This window comes from Castanea sativa, chromosome 1, assembly GCF_040712315.1.
Source record: "Castanea sativa cultivar Marrone di Chiusa Pesio chromosome 1, ASM4071231v1".
Classification (NCBI taxonomy): domain Eukaryota; kingdom Viridiplantae; phylum Streptophyta; class Magnoliopsida; order Fagales; family Fagaceae; genus Castanea; species Castanea sativa.
In genome coordinates this window covers 85264937-85285782 of record NC_134013.1, presented here as the reverse complement: position 1 = coordinate 85285782, position 20846 = coordinate 85264937, and the positions used below count along the sequence as shown (strand labels likewise).

The 20846-nt window shown below is 34.4% G+C and overlaps 1 protein-coding gene across 1 annotated transcript; it reads left to right on the top strand.

The window, feature by feature from the left end:
* Positions 1–946: 946 nt before the first annotated feature.
* On the top strand, positions 947–6376 carry LOC142610136 (uncharacterized). Its single transcript, XM_075781862.1, has 2 exons — positions 947–4033; positions 5800–6376. The coding sequence occupies exons 1-2, from the start codon at positions 1045–1047 to the stop codon at positions 6153–6155; spliced, it is 3345 nt and encodes a 1114-aa protein (XP_075637977.1). The 5' UTR covers positions 947–1044; the 3' UTR covers positions 6156–6376.
* Positions 6377–20846: the final 14470 nt, after the last annotated feature.

Below are 20846 nucleotides of genomic sequence, written 5' to 3'. Positions count from 1 at the left end.
TATCCTTAAGTATCAATAGGCAAAGCATTACTCCCACCACTTCCACATTTTCTTAAGCGTTATATCTTGATATGTTAGGAGATTTCTGAATTGAATTCAAGAACTTCAATGTATTTACCATTAATGTTAATCTGTCCCTTTTTAAAAGACAGGCAATTAATTGCAAATATGTGATTCGTTAAACAATGCCAATGCTACCACATATGAGGATATCATTCCGTTTAGCAAGCGCATCGGGATAGTGCACTGCTGCTCCCTGGTCAAATCAATGTATTTGCATCCCAATCAGTTGATAAGCCCAGTTCATTTGGCATCTACGAATATTAAAGATTGGTTTAAATACCGTTGAAAATTAAAAATTGAAAATATTATAACAAAATAATTTTTAAATAAATAAATAGTGCCATGAGACTTATTTTTAATGATAATTTTGATAAAAAAAGAAATTTGTAGATTCGCAAATAGTGCTCAAGATCCATTAAAAACACTAAAACACACTTCCCAAAAAAAAAAAAAAAACGTGAAAAACGCAGACACAACCAATATATTACGTTATTTTGGATTAAACAAAAGCGTGAAAAACGTTAGTGATTTTGGCTTTAACAAAAGCCAAAAGCCGAAAGCCAGTTATTTTGGCTTTAACAAAAGCCAATTATTTTGGCTTTCCAGCACGTCAACTATTGTTTTTTGGACAAGGCAGCAGACAAATTTTCAACCAAATCCGTTGGTGGGACCATTATAGGGGAAATAGACAAAGACCAATTCGGTACAACCACAATAATTTAATTATCCCATGTCATGTTCCATAGATTTCTGGTGTTTATACCTCTGTTTTCTTCGTCTACATTGACGAGACTAGAAAACGACTAGAATTTTGGTAAATGCCGCTTTTGGTAAAGTGGAAAAAATTTATATTATGTTCACACATCATGAATATGATACTTCTGAAATGATTTTGTATTAATAAGCTGTACCAATGAAACAGCAAGACTATCCTATTCCAAAGAGCCTTCTCTGTCTCTCTTGTGCACACACATAACGCTAATGGAAGGGCCATACATTTTCCTCCTGTTGGCTTTTCTGTTAATGCAGCCATGCATACTTCAGTTGTCCCAATCTTCCAACAACTTTACCGATCAATCAGCTCTCATTGCCTTCAAATATCAAATCACTTTTAACCCAAACGATTCTGTCTTTGCTGGTGGTAACTGGTCCACAACAACAAACTTCTGTGAGTGGTTTGGGGTCTCTTGCAGCCGACACAGACAAAGAGTCACAGCCTTGAACCTTTCCTACGTGGGTCTCCATGGCACCATTTCCCCTCATATTGCCAACCTCTCCTTCCTAGTCTCACTTGATCTTAAAAACAACAGCTTCAATGGTTTTCTGCCACATGAGATTGGTCATCTACACCGCTTGAGGAAACTTCACTTGTCAAACAACTTATTGGAAGGTAGTATCCCTCCAACCATTCATAATTGCCAGAAGCTTGAATATTTATATCTTCGTTACAACAATTTTAGTGGTGGCATACCTAAAGAATTGGGCATGTTACCCAAACTTCGACATTTATATCTTAATAGAAACAGTCTAAGTGGTACAATTCCATTGTCCCTTAGCAATATGTCGTCATTAGAGAAACTGAATTTGGAATCTAATAGCCTTACTGGTCAATTTCCTTTTGTCATCTTTAACTTCTCTTTTCTGACGGTTCTTGCTCTTACACAAAATCACTTCTTAGGAATCCTTCCAATGAATCTTTGCACCCAATGTCCTAATCTTCAAAAACTGGATATTTCCGAAAATGAATTCAGCGGTAAGCTCACCTCACAGTTTAATAACTGTACAGAGCTTTCTATCTTATCTCTGTCATACAATAAGTTTGATGGAAGTATTCCAAAAGGTTTTGGGAATTTAGAAAAGCTTGAAATGCTATATCTTGGAGGTAACAACTTAACTGGAACTATACCTCCTATCATAAGCAACTTGTCGATGTTACAAGAGTTTGCCATCGAAATCAACAACGTGAAAGGTGGCATTCCAAGTGATTTATGGCGTCTCCAAAATCTGAAAATTTTGGGATTTCATCTGAATGATCTCACTGGGACAATACCCCAATATATTTTCAACATTACCCCTCTACAAGTGCTCAACTTGGCTGTAAATTCCTTGTCTGGAAATCTTCCATTAGATACTAGGATCTCTTGCCCTAATCTTGAAATTCTAGGACTTGCTTTGAACAAAATTAGTGGTCATATCCCATCATATCTTTTAAATATTTCCAGCCTCTTCATAATAGATATTTCTACAAACTTTCTCTCTGGACACATACCCAGAAATCTTGGGAACTTAAAAAATCTAAAATCCCTTGATCTAAGTGCAAATCAGCTGACAGTGGAGCCTGGACTTCAAGGGCATAGTTTCCTTTTATCTTTAACTAATTGCAGATTTTTGGAGGCGCTACATTTATCCAGCAATCCCTTGAATATTACAATTCCGGATGCCATTGGAAATTTTTCACTTTCACTTGAAGTCTTTGTTGCAAGTGAAAACCAAATAAAGGATCAAATTCCAATGGGAATTGGTTCCTTGAAAAACTTGTACTTACTTGATTTGTCGGGTAACAGTTTGACCGGAAACATACCGTCCACATTGGGGGGATTAGAGAGACTGCAAAGATTGTTTCTTGAAGAGAACTTGATTGAAGGATCCATTCCAGAACAACTTTGTCAATTAAAGAACCTGGGAGAATTGTTGCTCTCTATGAACAGTCTCTCAAGATCCATCTCGAATTGCATTGGAAATCTCAGTCTTTTGCAAAAATTCAACATCAGTTATAATAGACTAACATCATCAATCCCATTGAATTTGTGGAGTCTTCAAAACCTGATATTCTTGGATTTATCATCGAATTTCCTCAACGGAAGTTTGTCTCCAAGCATGACAAAATTGCCCACTATTGTAGTCATGGACTTATCCTGTAACCAAATTGCTGGAAATATTCCCAGTATCATTGGTGCTTTTGAGAGCCTAAGATATCTAAACATGTCAAAAAACTCATTCCAAGGAAACATTCCACAATCTTTTGGACAATTGAGGGGAATGGATCAGCTAGATCTCTCAAATAATAATCTCTCTGGGGCTATTCCAAAATATCTTGAGACACTTCCATATCTCAAGTATTTGAATTTGTCCTTCAATAAGCTATCGGGAGAGATTCCATCCACCGGACCTTTTACAAACTTCACCGCAGAATCATTTTTAGGTAATGAAGCACTTTGTGGGAATCCAATTTTTGGAGTTCCACCTTGTACAAGTCCAACTCCTCTTGGATCAAGGGTGAAACAAGTTTTGCTAAAATATATTGTTCCTGTCATTGCATCAATTATAATCTTTGCAGCAGTGGTCATGATGCAAAGAAGACATCCACAATGTAACATGCAGATTCCAGGCTTGCCTATCACATTGCCTAGAGTGGATCATAGAATGATATCATATCAAGAGATTTCTCGTGGAACAAACAACTTTTGTGAGAGCAACTTGCTTGGAACAGGAGGTTTTGGTTTTGTGTACAAAGGGATACTATCTGATGGGACTATCATTGCTGTTAAAGTTCTAAACCTGCAATTGGAGGGTGCTTTCAAAAGTTTTGATACTGAGTGCAAGGTGTTAAGGGCAATCCGACATAGGAATCTTGTTAAAGTCATTAGTACATGCTCCAACCTTGAGTTTAGAGCTTTGGTGCTTCAATACATGTCAAATGGTAGCCTTGAAAAGTGGTTATACTCTCATAACAACTGCTTGAATCTTGTCCAAAGAGTAGGCATCATGGTTGATGTTGCATTAGCGTTGGAATATCTCCACAATGGTCAATCAGAATCTATGGTGCATTGTGATTTGAAGCCTTCCAATATTCTTTTGGATGAGGACATGGTTGCACATGTTAGTGACTTTGGCATTGCAAAAATTTTAGCCCCAAACAAGGACGCAACGCAAACCAAAACTCTCGGTACATTTGGCTACATTGCACCAGGTACATGAATTCACCTTTGTCTATATATTAAATTACTAGACTAATTTTGTACATAGCTTTAATAGATACACTCTTAAATATTAACAATTTGTTTGGTAGTTCACAACTTATTTTTGTAATTGCATTAGATACATATGAATATACACTTTAAACTATAGTGTGACTAGCTGGGATGCACGGACGCGGCACCGGAGGTGCCGCACCCGCGTCCGACGCGGCGGGACTCGCCGACGCGCGAGGGACGCCGCTGCTCGCGCGTCGGTGCGGCGTCCGGCCGCGTCGGCCACGTGGCATCTTATTTTTCCCGCCGACTCGCGCGGACGCGGCGCGGACTCGCGCGGACGCGGCGCCGACTCGCGCCGATTCGGGCCGATTCGGCCAGAATCGGGCTGTTTCGGCCGTATCGGTCCGTATCGACCGAAACGGCCGAAACAGGCCGAGAATCAGGTTGCAACAGCCGAAATCGGCTCTAAATGAGATCCAAAAACCCTAAATCTATCCTTCCTTAATTTTATTTTGAATATTTGTTGCTTCTTTTGTGTTTTCTTTTTGGTTTTGTGTTGTGTTTTGTGTTTCTTGCTTTTTTCTTTCTTTGTTTTGTGAATCAAGGCATAGTAAATTAGTAATATGTTTTTTAAGAATATTTTAATAGTAAAAATATATAGAAAATATAAATAAAAATATTTTTAATAATTTTTTAATTGCCGAGTCCCACCGCACCCGCACCCACTTTTTTCAAAAATTGCTGAGTCCCGCACCCGTACCCGCACCCGCACCCGCACCCGTGCTTCATAGGTGACTAGTTCAATGGATAATTAATTAATTACTTGTTAGTCTCTCTTATGTAAGGGTTATTGGTGTTAATTTATTCTACAAAATTATTATTTTAAGAAAGTAAATAAATAATTTGTATTAAAGCCATTTGTTATATGAGCCATGCTTCCTAATCAAATATGAATTTGTTCAATAAAATAATTTAGTGTGAGTTTCAATATTGGACTTGTTAATAGAACTACGGTAATGTTCAGCTTGCCTTACGCCACTTTTTAATTAAAGCCAACTTTATAGCCATTGACACTAAACAATATAGTGGTCGTGGTAGATCTGGTGATGTCAATACTTAAAATAAAAGTTGTGAAAAATATTGTATTCCTATGTTTATTGGAAATGAAGACGCAAATGGATAGGTAGGTACTCCAAGATGTGATTATATTTTATAGAATTAAAAAAAAAATTGCAAGTATGGTTGCTATTTTTACACCACTTAAACCCAATATTGCATTATGGCATGAAACCACCTAGAAACAAATGAGACTTGCCACTAGTGGAACCCACAATTCCAAGGCTCTCATGTGTGATGGATCATTTGGATTCCTACCACTAAACCACCTCCCTAGGAGATGTAAATGTGTTCAAATTTATCTTGGGTTATTGAAGTAGAAAATAATTTATATACATATATACTCCTATAACAAAGGTAAACCCTAAGAACATAATATCAAATGTATTTTTATTTTTATTAGAATAAAGATAATAGCAAATGGACAAATCTTGATCGTATCATAATTATTTTTTTTCAATAAATCAAATCTACATATATACATCAATATATTGATAATGGATGGATACAATAAACAATATTTAAAAATAAAATTGAAAACTTGCATGAATATGTTAATGGTTATTTTTATAAACTTATTCTCTATCTGTTGGCAAGCATCTGGACCACTAACTTATCGACATCTTGAAAAATGTGAGCTTGGCAGAGTATGGCTCAGAAGGGAGAGTGTCAACCAAATGTGACATTTATAGCTATGGAATAATATTGTTGGAGATCATCACAAGAAAGAAACCCACTGATGAAATGTTTGTTGGAGAACTAGCTATGAGGCAATGGATTGCATCACTTCCAGATAGAATGGAAGTCGTGGATGATGGTTTACTCAGGATTGAAGATGGAAGAGATGTAACTGGGATGCAAACTGTTCTTTTATCTATCTTAGAATTAGGTTTAAGATGTTCTGAAGAATCACCAGATGAAAGACCAGACATAAAGGATGTTGTGACCAAGGTTAACAAAACCAAATTGGCACTACTTGGAAACATAAACAGGGGTGTCTAATATTAAAATCTATGTTGTTGCTTAAGTTTTCTTTTCTTTTTCTTTTTCTTTTTTTCTTTTTCTTTTTTTGAGATGTGATTATGTGACATTGGTTTGGTATGTCCTCTAATTCTGTAAGGTACCTACAAATGGTGTTACTTGGGAAAACAAAATTAGTTAAAACTATCCCAAGTTATTAGTGTTTGAAGTTAATATATTTGGCTTTTAATACATGGTATAAAGATGATTTACTTAAACATTCTAAACTGTTGTATGAAAAAAGGTATTTGGGATCTTATGCATAAGAAAACATATACTCTTAGTATCAATAGGCAAAGAATGACTATTTTTTTTTTTACTCTGTTAGTCTCACATACGATGGGTGTGGAACTATGTATTTATAGCAATATATGAAGAATGGCATAAATACCAATTGTATTAAGGAATGACACATAATTACACAAAATGTTCTCAATACATGCAAATATGTATACAATTCGCATGCAATAATTCGTGCACAATTTTTCTTTTTTCTTTTTTTTGCTCAATAACTAAGTATAATTTGAAATAACGTTTAGGTTGAATTTGATCATCTAGAATTTGGCAAAAGGAAGCACCTTAATGAAAATATGGGCTAACTAGTCTTTTGTGGGATACATAGCATATACAATGCAACCATTGGCAATCCTTTCCTTAACAAAATAAAAACCAATCTTAAGGTGCTTTGTCCTAGCTCAAAACAGAGAGCTTTATAATCATATATATGTCCCACCAATATCATCACAATCAAAAAATGATAGACTTGAAAAGAAAACATATACTTTATATAATATTAGGCAAACCTAAATTATATCTCTGATATATTACACTGAATGCTAAAGAGTAATATTCTCTAATTTCATGTTGGATCTCTTGCGTGTTTGTTGCTTTCTAGTGTTTTCCTTATATGATTTAATTTTATTGATTTATTTTGCTTTAAAAGTAAATTTATGAAAAATTATAGTTTCTTTTGAAATTGTACATTGTTTTAAAATTTTAAATAATACGAAGTATTAAAAAGGCTAAACCAATCATACACACAGCAAACCATGACAAAACATTTCACCTAAAAATGTGCAATATGCCATTATAGAGTCTTTATGTAACAAAACTTCCATTCCAATTAGCATTTGAAAAAAAAAAAAAAAAACCCTTGTTGTTTGTGTGTAAACAAAAGAAAACACAACCAAAAATTGTTTATCAATGTATTTCAAATCATTCATTTATCAAAAGGACCTCATTTATCATTCAAAATTAAAAATATCCATGATTGATTTTTTAAAAATTCCGTAGGATTACCCTTTAAATTTACTACATTTCGTTAGCAAGCTTTATTTATTTATTTATTTATTATTATTATTATTATTATTATTATAATAATAATAATAATAATAATATAGGGATAGAAATTTAATTAGTGAGTTTAGTTGAAGTAAATGAGTGAATTATAAACTTGTAGACAAAGACAACCCCCCTCCGTCCCTCTCTCTCTCTCTCTCTCTCTCTCTCTCTCTCTCTCTCTCTCTCTCTCTCTCTCTCTCTCTCTCTCTCTCTCTCTCTCTCTTTATATATATATAAAAGGTTAGTTCATTCTAAAATCAACCTCCTTTGGAGTTATAAATATTCCCAAACCAAAAATTTCAAGAACCAACATCATCAAAGCATCCCAATTCCCAAAGGTAAGAAATCTTTCATTATATTTTTTTTTAACTTTTCTAAATTTTTATAGTTTAGTTTTGAAATTTGAGGGCTTTTAATGATTTGAATGATTAAAGACAACTTAAATAATTTCATGTTTTAATATTAGAATTTTAAGAAATGCATATTTAGATTTTACTTGAAACAACGAATTATAACTTGATTCATATAACCAAAGCATTTACAAAGGGGGAAAAATAAAAAATGCTTGAAATTGAGGGCCCTGGCAAAACCCACTCACGTGCTACATGTTGGGCTTGACTGTAGCTCTATCACTTGGCCCAAGCGAAGAGCCAAAAATGATCCACTGGGCCTAAACAGACTAATACATGCCACATTGGTTCAACAAGAAACACTATGTCAAACAAAAACTCAAAGTTTTAACAGCAGCACACACTTCAAATCAGTTTTGGAGAAGATAACAGTCCCTTGGCACCTAGGAAGCACGGACGCGGCGCCGGAGGTGCCGCACCCGCGTCCGACACGGCGCGACGCGGCGACGCGCGAGGGACGCCGCTGCTCGCACGTCGGTGCCGCGTCGGGCCGCGTCGGCCACGTGTTTTCGTTTTTTTTCCAGCCGACTTGCGCCGACGTGGTTTGAATCGCGCCAACGCGGCGCCGATTCGAGCAAATTCGGGCCGATTCGGCCAGAATCGGTCTGTTTCGGCCGTATCGGGCCGTATCGGCCGGCGACCGAAACGGCCGAAACGGCCGAAACATGCCCGAAACAGGCCGAAATTCATGCTTCAACAGCCGAAATCGGCTCTAAATGAGACCCAAAAACCCTAAATCTATCATTCCTTAATTTTATTTTGAATATTTGTTGCTTCTTTTGTGTTTTCTTTTTGGTTTTGTGTTGTGTTTTGTGTTTCTTGCTTTTTTCTTTCTTTGTTTTGTGAATCAAGGCATAATAAATTAGTAATATGTTTTTTAAGAATATTTTAATAGTAAAAATATATAGAAAATATAAATAAAAATATTTTTAATAATTTTTTAATTGCCGAGTCCCGCCGCACCCGCACCCACTTTTTTCAAAAATTGCCGAGTCCCGCACCCGTACCCGCACCCGTACCCGTACCCGCACCCGCACCCGTGCTTCATAGCTTGGCACTGCTCTATACTTGTAGAGGATCTAGAGCACTGCTCTATATTTAGTTGTTTTGTTGAGAATCTAAGAGCCTTAGACCTAATGTCGGTGTGGACTAGGCATTGCCTCATGCTTTTTTGTAAACTTTATTGGGCACTCTGAGCTCAATAGGTAATTACCTATCTTGCTTGTCATATCCAAAAACTAAAATACATTCCACTTTGGGTCAAAATTTAGCCTAAAAGGCTAAAACATGCAAATCCTAAAACAAGGGTTCTTATCTCAATTAGGGAACTCATCAAATTAAAATTTCTTAGTCAACCCACGGCAGTGCCAAAATTCAATACTAGTCAGTGATATCCAAAAAAAGGTGTTGGCATTCTACAGTTCAGCCAAATATTTCATATCAAATTAATTTGACATCAAAAGCTAAAAACAACAAAGAAGATGCACATGTATTTTCCGGCCACCTTCTACATATAGAGCCCTTCTGGCACCCCTTCTTTCTTTTTGTACATCACTTTTTCCTTGGCTTTCTTGAAGTCTGCATGTGTCACCTGAAGCAAACGTAAAAGATGTTAACAAGTAATCAAATCAGGTCAAACAATTAAAGAGATGAGCCAATCCAAGGAAGCGGCAATAGATTAATCAACCAATATCCTTCATCAATAATAACCCAGACCCACAAAAGTTGAGAACAATGCACCCGTGCATACTTCGTTCAGACTAGTACCAGAACATGGCATTATATAAGATAAAATAGAGGCTAGGATTGCATCAAGTGGCAGCTATTAAACTCCAAAGCATCATGAGGCAAATTGAAGAGTGTAAATGCATGCATGTATAATGTATTTGTGAAATGGGTTATATGCACACGTGCACCCCCTACCCTCCATGCACATGCTTCAACACCAAATATACATATGAAATAAAAGTGAAGTTAAGACTAAGCAAGAACAAACGAAATCTGCCAATGTATGTGTTAAGCAACATCACAGGGAGAACGTTCATGTATGTGTTAAGACTAAGCAAGAAATATTGTGTCACCTTCATATGGCGCTCTCTTAATGCAAGCAAGCCAGCCCCGGTACAAATTGCTTTGATATCAGCCCCAGAAAATTCATCTTTAGTCATCACAAACTCTTCTAAGTTGACATCATCTGCCAATGTCATTCTTGATGTGTGTATCTGGATTGCCAAAAACATGAACATATAAGCAACTAGTCGCTAACCCGTGCAATGCACAGGCTAGTTAAATAAAAAGATAATTAATCAACCACATGGTAAAAAAAAAAAAACTAAAAGAACCAATAAGAGACTAATTGTTCATCAAGTAATCAACCTAAGTGGCATCATAGCTCATGTACAAAACTATTAATCTATTGTCAAGGGGTCAAATGACAATGTGGAAAACATTTCATAAATATCTTATTGATAACATGTATAGAGAGGGGACTTTCGTAAATCATCAATGGAATTGGAGTCAACATCTCATTGCAAATGGAATGTAGCTATATATTAAACCTAAAAGTAAAGTTTCAATCATTCTCTTTCTATAAAAAATTACGTAACTATATGTAGTTTACCTCGGTTTCAAATAGAAATTATTTGAAGAAACAACTATTTTGAATCATTATCTGAAAAATGAGCGACATAAAAAACTAAAATAAGATGAGATTCCTCAAACATATTTCAGCATCAATAACCAAGTTGAGCTCTATGTATAGCAACCAATTAGTCACTCCAATTGAAAGAACAATGTTTGAAAGAATCTGCCAAGTATCTTACTCACAATTTTCATCCACCTCCCTAGATCACTAAACTATACATCTAACTATCTTAACTTCAATATTGAATACAAAGACAGAGCCAAAATGTCTCATAAGAAAATGCATACAATAAAGAGCCTTGAAGTCAATAATATCCTCTAAATTACTTTGCATAAGAACAATCTGATTTATTCTATATTAAAAAAAATTGAATATTCTTTCCTAGTCCATTAGCAACAAAAAACTATTGAAGTAGTTATTATTAACCATAAAATAAAATAAAAAAGCTTCGAATGTGTTAAAAATATTAGCCTACATATTAATATATTGTATACCTTAGCTTTCCTAGTCCATTAGCACTTGGCTGACAAACACAATCCAAACGAAACTTGAACTATGCTTAATGTCAAAATACTATCTTTATAAGCCATGCATCCAAACCCACTATCTTTATCAAAAGGAAAAAAAAATAAAAGACAGCTTAATCTTCATGTTCTCCAAATCAAAATTCACATATAGACTGTTTCCATAAAAACATGCACATTGTAGTATCATAATAGGTCCAGCTTATCTTTTGCCAGATAACATTTAGTCCCCACCAAAACTTCCAACACCTGTTAAGCCTTAATAATGAACCTAGTAAGGGAGAAATTATTGTATAAAATGTTCATGCTGATGAACAGTGGTAACAACAGAAAACAGAAACAACAATAAAGAACTAAAGGACGCAAGGGACTATTCTAAGAGAAAACAGGATTTGGCAAGCTCTTTCACTGTGATGTTCTTGAAGCATTCACTAACATAGCAGCATCGGCAATTAAATGTGATGAGTCTGTAAACTGCAACATTTATATCATACTGCTACTTTGCACATAAATCTTTTTAACCTAAGAAACAAAGCAAAAACTATTAAAAAAAAAAAAAACTAAAACACATAGGTCTACCAGCATACCCTAACCCAAATTCCTTTATCAACACAAAATCCTCCAGTCTAAGCATGCTCACCATCAAAGAGCCCTAGACATTTGAGGGAGACTATCAAACCAATACCAAAAAACCCTTTCAATTATTTCTCCGCCTTTTCTGCTTCTTGGTGTTGTAGATGTATTCTATCATGCTCAGCTTTTTCTCATCATTCAACCTTAATTAAAGTCAATAACCCAAATAGTATTAATAATTGATGAAAGTTTTTAAATAATAATAACTTACATAAATCAAAAGTCCTAAATTACAAAAATTTTAAAATAAGAATATAGTTCCTGTAATCTAAACTCAGTGTGTACTAAATATAATGAATATTCAACAAAGCAACCATAATATACATAACCATAAAAAAAAAAAAAAAACAATACTCAGTTCTCACATGACACAACAACAATAGCCAATAATAACCAAAAAAATTCAATAATACAAAGCCAAGAATAGCCAATAAATATTATAAAATGATATTTATAATACAAAACTATTTCTAAATTTAAGCGTGATTGGAATACAAAACGTGATGGGGCTAGGAAAATAATTAGTATTAAAGTGGGTTGCGCCTAGAAACATAAATTTTAAAAAATCCATCAGCCCTATTGGAAAAAGAAACAAAAGAGAAAAACAATGGGATGCAGATTGTACATACATCGTTTAAGAGTAACCCAAACGGAGCCCTTCGCAATGCTGTGCTCAAACATGCTGGTGAGTTCATTAAGAAACGGGTCTGGCTGTAATAGAACCTGATAAAAAAAATTGGGGCATTATATCTCCAACACATAATACAGAGAATTTTTTATAATCACAATAGGATTTGAAACTTTTTTAAAAAAAAATTATAGATAAAATAGGATACATAATACTAATGAACAAAAATTATTCCAAATATAAAATAGGACTTCTTTGACCACCATCTACAGTGGCATGTAACTTGCCTTCACTAATTTGGTTGGAGGGGCGGTGACGATCTTCAGAGACAATTGTAAATGGGTATGTTCAAAGTTGAGACTTTGGTTGATTTTGGAACTTGATAAACGGAGAGGTTGAGAAAAGGAAGGCGTGGGATCTGAAAATTTAAAGCAACGCAAATCAAGATTAATAACAAAATCAAAAACCAAACCTAACATACCTTATCGTCCCCCCAACGACCAAATGATTTTGGCGAAAACCCATTAAGAGAAATAACTGTAGCCTCTCTCCAACAGAATCGTTTTAGTCTCTGAAACTTGATTTGTCCCAATGTCCCATGAGAGCCGGTCTTGTAGTGTGTTGGGCTAAGTCTGAGTTTGAAGGAGAGACATAGACTAAGAAATAGTTTTTGTATCGGGTATTGTTTAGGAGTTAAAGATTATCTGGTTTGTTTTGGGAAGAAATAGTTATTGGGTTAGAAATAGTTACGGTGTTGAGGGTTCTATTTCTTTTAATAGATTTATTTATTTTAAATAAATTTGACGTGGAAAAATGTTTAATAGTTTTATTTTTTTAAATAATGCTGACGTGGAAAAATGTGGAAGCTTCAAAAGTTCGGTTATATATATATATATATATATATATATCATCTTTACTCAAATTATCAATATCCGAGGCCTTTGAAGTAGAGGGAGCCTTGGAAGTAGACTGGGCACTAGAGATTAGATGCTTGGGAGGTGGTCTCCAGTAAACATTATCCGAACTTGTCTTCGGACAACCTCCCTTATATAAGTAAATAAAGCAGTGAATAGTACAAAATGAATAGTATTTTACTATTCATATCAGGACTTGTGAGGGGCATTAGGAGCACAATATTCGGAAGAAATCAAGTCGGCTTTTGAGACCGAAAGTAGTTTGACTAGTAGTGCCAAAAGTGGTCAACAATATGATCATGGTAGCAGCAGTAAATACTTTTACTCTTGAGTGAATATTGTAACATCAGTAGCCTTTGTGTAGGCCAGACAAATCAAGCTCCTAGGTCAAGAGTATTTTCATCATATTCTTCATCATGCCCAAACCAATCTTTTAGATAAGGTTGGGGGTAAGGGTAATAAGGGCTTTCGGCATTAGGGCTTTCGGTAACAAATACTTCTTCTTCAGAATTTCTATTCTTAGCCTCCTTCTCTTCTTCAATCTTTTTCTTGAGAAGGGCATATAAATCATCTTTACTCAAATTATCAATATCCAAGGCCTGTGAAGTAGACTAGGCACTAGAGATTAGATGCTTGGGAGGTGGTCTCCGGTAAACATTATCCGAACTTGTCTCCGGACAACCCCCTTATATAAGTAAATAAAGCAGTGAATAGTACAAAATGAATAGTATTTTACTATTCATATCAGGACTTGTGAGGGGCATTAGGAGCGCAATATCTGGAAGAAATCAAGTCGGCTTTTGAGACCGAAAGTAGTTTGGCTAGTAGTGCCAAAAGTGGTCAACAATATGATCATGGTAGCAGCAGTAAATACTTTTACTCTTGAGTGAATATTGTAACATCAGTAGCCTTTGTGCAGGCCAGACAAATCAGGCTCCTAGGTCAGGAGTATTTTCATCATATTCTTCATCATGCCCAAACCAATCTTTTAGATAAGGTTGGGGGTAAGGGTGATAAGGGCTTTCGGCATTAGGGCTTTCGGTAACAGATCCTTCTTCTTCAGAATTTTTGTTCTTAGCCTCCTTCTCTTCTTCAATCTTTTTCTTGAGAAGGGCATATAAATCATCTTTACTCAAATTATCAATATCCGAGGCCTATGAAGTAGAGGGAGCCTTGGAAGTAGATTGGGCACTAGAGATTAGATGCTTGGGAGGTGGTCTCCAGTAAACATTATCCAATATTTGTGAAACGTATCCGAACTTGTCCCACCATTTAACATACCAATGTCTAGTAAGAATATCACCTTCTTTTTCATATTGCCACTTTAGAATCCAGGGGACTCTGAAATGTTTAGCAAAGTGGAGAAGGGCAGGAAATTTGGCATTATGAGCATTTACCTTAAAACCTTGCTTCCAAAAATTGAAACAGTCAACAAGAGGTTTGGGGAAGATATCAATATCAAAACCAAATTGATTCCACCAACGGATGAACCAAAGAGGCAAATCAACATTGTTGTCAAACTCTTTATCAAAGTTAATAAACTATGAATGAGTCATTGTTTCATTTTGGTGAAGCATAAATTTGAACCAAGCGTCAATATAATCATGGTATGAATATGGAACAGAGTGCTTAGGGAGTTTTTTAGTAGAGGTAGGGGAATGTCCCCAACTGGCTTCAATAGCAATATTTTTTAGGTAAACACTGTGGTAAATAATTTTGGTTTTATCATCTAAATCAAAAATAGTTTTAATAACAGTAGCATCTTCTTGGCGTAAAATGTCAGAATAAAATTCTAACTTTTTACCACCATGTTCAGGAATCCAGTGCCATAAAGGAGGGAAATAGCTTTTTGCAATCTGAAGAGGGTTCTTGATGGTTGCTCGGTTTGGTTTAACAAAAAATAGGTTTTGGGAATATTGTTTTTTAACATATTGGGAGGCATTGGGATTCTTTGGGTAAATAGTTTGGACAAGCTGGTTAACAGGGGTTAAAGCATATGGGTTATAGGCAGAAACCAAAACAGAGGAATAATTAGGCTTAGGAATGGATCCTAAGGTGGTAAAATGGTTAGCAATGTCTCCTGGGGAGACAGGTTCTCGTTTAACAATTTGGTCTTGTGTGGCCGCAGGACCTTTATCCTTGGATCCTCTACTTGCCATTGTGGCACTGCAGGAATTCACGGGTAAGAAAATCAGGAATAGAATTTAGCGAACATTTAATATATTCAATATCAAAATCAAAAACACTTAAAATAGCTTGCCATCTAGCAAAAATATGTTTGGAAGCAATATTCTCAACATCCTTTTCATTTATGTATTTAGCACTTTTGCAATCAATTCTTAATAAAAAATTTTGGTTTAACAAATCACTTTGAAATTTTGAAATGCATAGTACTATAGATAAAATTTCTTTCTTTATAGTGCTATAGTTTAATTGTGCCGCATTCGAGACACCAGAGTAGAAGCGAACAGTTTGCTCAAAAGAATCAGGTGAAACTCTTTGTTTTAGAATGCCCTCATAACCAATGTCAGAGGCGTCACTTTCAATAATTTTGAAGGCATTAACAGTTGGGATACCGAGACAGGGCAAAGTTTTAACATGGGATTTGATCTTTTTAACAAGAAAAGTATGAATATCAGTCCAAGGAGGAGGATTACTTTGTAACCGATCAAAAAGTGGTTTACATTGTTTTCTTAGATTTCTGTAAAAATCAGCAACATAATTTAAGGAACCAAGAAATCTTTGAAGCTGAGTTTTATCAGTAATTTCATCAGGAAATTTATCAGCAAATTGAATGGCTCTAACAATAGGACGGATCTGTCCTTCGAAAATATCATAACCGAGAAATCTGACTTTGGTTTGAAACAGTTTGATTTTCTTAGCAGAGACAACAAGACCATTTCTTTTGATAGTGTCCAAAAACGAGTACAAATGTTTCCAGTGCTCACTAATGGATTTGGAGAAGATCAAAACATCATCAATGTAGACAATAGTGAAATGGCTGAAAGAATTGAAGATATCAATCATAATGTTTTGGAATTCACTAAGAGCATTTTTGAGACCAAAGGGCATAACATTCCACTCATAGTGACCAAAAGGTGTGATGTATATATATATATATATAGTGAAAAACAAAGGAATTGTATTATCATTCACAATGGTATTCCATTTCTACACATTCTGTATCAAAGTACCTGGAAAATACGCCTCCTTGTTTTTATGTCTGGCAGAGGGAATTCAATCTTCCTGTCAAAACCATCTAACTGGTTCAGCAATTCCAACATTGTCCTCTGGATTTGACGTTCACCACCTAAATGTGCATCATATATCCAACTTGCAGGTGGCAATATTCAGGATATAGGAAAGGAGTGTGCCAAACCTTCTAAAGCTCAACTTTTCTTGCAAGGGGATTCAAAAGTCAAATATACAATTTAAATTTTAACAGATCATTAATATATAAATAATGGGGTGTTCTAAATAGACAAGAATGTGAGGAAGGCATTCATGAACAAGCAGTGGAATTTCTGCATTCATGAACTTTTTTTTTTATAATTTGGATTAATTGTCATTTTAGTCCACTAAATTTGAAATTAATTATTTTAATCCATTTTGTTAAAAAGTTTCACAATTTTAATTTTTTAAATAAAAAATAGAGTTTTTTTTAGAGATATTAATTTATTTCTAAACACAAAGATGGTAGTTTCTTTTTTTAAAATTAATGAATTCTTCTCCTAAACTAATCTCCCTAATGAGTAAAAAATAAAAACAAACAAATCAAGAGGCGGAAAGGCCAACCTTTGTATAAATATAGTATTTGTCCATTTTTACTAGGGCTATAAATGAACCAAACTGATCATGAACAACTCGGGTTCAACTCAATAAAAAGCTTGTTTATGTTTGTTTGTTTGTAAATAAGCCAAGCTTAAGCCTTAATTTTAAGCTCATTTAATAAACAAGCCGAGCCCAAGCAAAAAAAATTTGTTCACGAACAAGCTCGTGAGCTATTATGCTTGATACACAACAATTCAAGCATAGACTCATTTATAAGTTTATATATGTTAGTTAAATATACCCAGTACACATATCTTAATAATGACATGGCCAACATGAGACCACTACTTATATTACCTTAATTTTTTTCTTCCTTTTAAACTGATCAAGAATCACTTTAGACTATAGTTACATTTAAAAATAAATAAATAAATAATTAAGTAGGCCACATATGATCCTTCCCTATGAATCATCTGAAGTAAAGTTATAAAACATGTTAGTATTTTCTCATTTGTAATAATTACAAACGTGTATTTTTCTAGTCCTTCACCATCTAACGTGAATGTAAAAATTATATTTTGAACAATTGCTGAATCTGTAGATAAGGAATGATGATTGAATGAGTTTAATAATGTAAATTATTAATTTGAATAATGGCTAATTATAAGTAATACTAGATGTATGATAAAATGAGTATACCTTTTAAAAAAAAAAATTAGAGATTTAAGCATTTAATAATATAATTTTTTTAAAATCTTAAGCTCAAAAACTTGACTTGAAAAAATTATTAGGTACTCCCGGAGTACCATAAATGCGTACTCCTCCTCTCTCATATGAATGGTGGGTCCCACCATGAATTTAATTAGTGGGAATCACCATTCATGTGAGAGGAGGGAGTACGTATTTATGGTATTCCGGGAGTACACAATAATTTTCTTTTGACTTGAGCTCGAGTTTGAGCTTGATATTAAGCCTAAGTTTGACTTAACTAATTAATCAAGTCAAGCTCAAGTTTTTTGGTTTTCCCACGAGCTCAAGCTCAAACACTATTTTTAGGCTTGTCACAAGCTTAAGCCAAGCTCAAATTTTTTATTTTCTTTGACAAGCCAAGCTTGAACATGCACTATTCGACAAACTCGGCTCGTTTACAGCCTTACTTTTTACCACCCAAAAAAAAAAAAAAAAAAAAAAAAGACTATTTTTTGTGTGCCTATTATTCAGTTTTTTTTTTTCCCCCAAAATAACACTCAATTAAAAAAAAAAGTTAGTATTGTTTCTAAACTATTTAGCAAACTAATACAGTGAGGCTAAGAAACTCAAGAGTATTGTAGCAAATTGAGTATCACAAACTTGATTTCTATGAAAATTCACAACCTACGTTTTTTTTTTCTTTCAATATTTCTTGGCATCCAAACACACTCCGAAATCAAATCCTACAAAAATTGACCCTTTCAAATTTCGATTGAGTTGATTTAAATATAACCTTCACATATTGAAATGAAAACATTTTTTTTTTTTTTATAGAGAATTTCAACCTATGGCGTCCACTCCTAATAATGCTCTTATCATTAGACCAAGACACCAATTGGTTTTTGATGCAGGCAGGAATTGAACCTTAGATCTCTTATTCAACCATCAAAGGCTTTACCAGTTGAGCTAATTGGAACCTACAAATGAAAACATATTCAAACATTCACATTCATAATCAAACTCACCACTCTTAAAAAAAAAAACCAAAGATCTTAGATTGATTTAAAATGAAAACACCAATTTAGGTGGTTGAAACCCAATCAAATCCATATAGTCAATGCAATCTCCTCAAGCCAACTACAACCCATTTTGAGTACCACATATGGTGGTTGAAACCCCTAAACCCAGCAAGTTTCAAGGAAGCTTAAGATTCTTTATAAAAAAAAAAATCCAAAACTAACAAGTTACAACTCAATCATAGTCCAAGCCAAAATCGAGCATTCCATATGTGTCGGTCTCCAACGAGTCCACCATGGGAGATCTAAAAGCTTCTTGGAAGGTGGTGGGAACAGATTTGGGTTTGGGTCGATTTTAGAGTGAGAGAGAAAGAGAGAGCGATTTGGGTTTGGGTCAATTTGAGAGATCTAGCCCAGAACTTAGCAAGAGTAATTTGTTGAAAGTGATTCTAAAGCTTGCACAAAGGCTATTCAGGGGTTGGGTCAGAGTTGTCCATTGAGGAGTTCAAGCTAGAGCCATATAGTTTGTTATCTAGCAGAGGCTTTCGGTGTATGTATTTTCAATTGGGTTTGTAGGGAAGCTAATGTGTTGGTTGGATGATCTTTGAAGAATAGGTTTTTCTTTTTTTCTTTGATTTAAGTTCAAGCCCTAAGCTTTTGCTGATGTTTTCTTACAGGAGGTTCGCCTTGGTTCTAACAAGGGCTCCTCCTAAGTTCTCTAGTTCATTAAAAGTTCTACGTATTATCAAGAAAAAAAAAATATCGTAGTTTTTCTTTTAGATTTTTTTTTTTTTTAACTTAGCTATGTTTGATGGTGAAAATAGCCAAATACCACATTTTGGCAAAATTTGTAGCAAACTAGCACTGTTTCGGAAATATTTAGCAATGTATCACTTTTTTAGAACTCGAGTTTCACAAAATTGAGTTCTAAATAGTAATGGAGTTCACTAAACTCAAGTTCCTAAGGAGTCGCTAGCATGGCACAGCTGACTTGGAATTTGTGCAATTAAAAAAAAAATAATGTGGTACTCGAGCTTGCTAAACTCAAGTTCCATGCAACACAATACTCGAGCGTATCAAGCTCGAGTTCTTTGTAAATAAAATGCCCTTTATTTTTCTTCTATAGTACTCGAGCTTACCAAGCTCGAGTTCCTTGTAATATGGAACTCAAGTTTGGTAAGTTCAAGTTCCTTATACTTTTTTTTTGGATAATCAATAAATAGACATAAACATAAAAATAAGTAGTTTTTTATGTTTTTATTTATTTAAATAGAAGCATTGTAAACTATAGAGATTTTAATTTCAAAATATGAATTTTTTGGCCCCTCATACCCCTTGTTCATTCATTTTTAACACACTCATCAATTTCTTACTTCTCGAAAGCGTTATGATCAAATTGGTTAAAATATTGGGGGTTACAATGAGAAATTAGGACAACATGTAAAAGAAAAATCTCACTCCATTTTAAGCCATGGGCACACTGAAAGAAGTTTAAGCTACATATTGTTACTTTATCAATCTTATTCTGAATTACCGTATGGTCAAATGATTGATAAGTATTGCAGAAAGAGTGGACCCTTTGGTATAAAGAAGAACTTACATTTTACCACATCTAGATATGTAAGTTCTTGACTTGCAGTGTTTCTAAGAGAAATGTGAAACATTTTTTATGTATATCTAAATGTTTGGTTGATGATGTGAAAGTTGTTTTGGCAACTTTTTTTCTTGGCAAGTTGTAGCACACCATGTTTTGATATTGTTCACTGTTTTCTAATAAAAAGCCTCCTGAAATTGTGTTCTCTAAATTTAAAAGTCAAATCTGTATTCTTTGTCATGTTTAAATTTCACAATAATTGAATCTGTTTTTCTGCATTGATAAAATCTGTCTCTACATTAATAAAATTTTCTCTCTACACATCATGTTTATTGTATATTCAAATTTGTTTACTGCATTCATAAAATCTGTTTTTTGCATAAATTAAATCTATTCATTGTTTTCTCATAAAAATTGTTCATTGTTTTCTGCATAAACTATTCTAGGATTTTGCATAAAATTATTTTCTATTCAGCATTATTTAAAAAATTGTTCACTGTTTTCTCAT

What these genes read in the sequence shown, in the direction of transcription:
- LOC142610136 (XM_075781862.1), top strand. Translation starts at nt 1,045, where the DNA reads ATGGAAGGGCCATACATTTTCCTCCTGTTGGCTTTTCTGTTAATGCAG. An exon ending in ATTTGGCTACATTGCACCAG is followed by an intron (nt 4,034 to 5,799) that starts GTACATGAATTC and finishes TGAGCTTGGCAG; the next exon opens with AGTATGGCTCAGAAGGGAGA.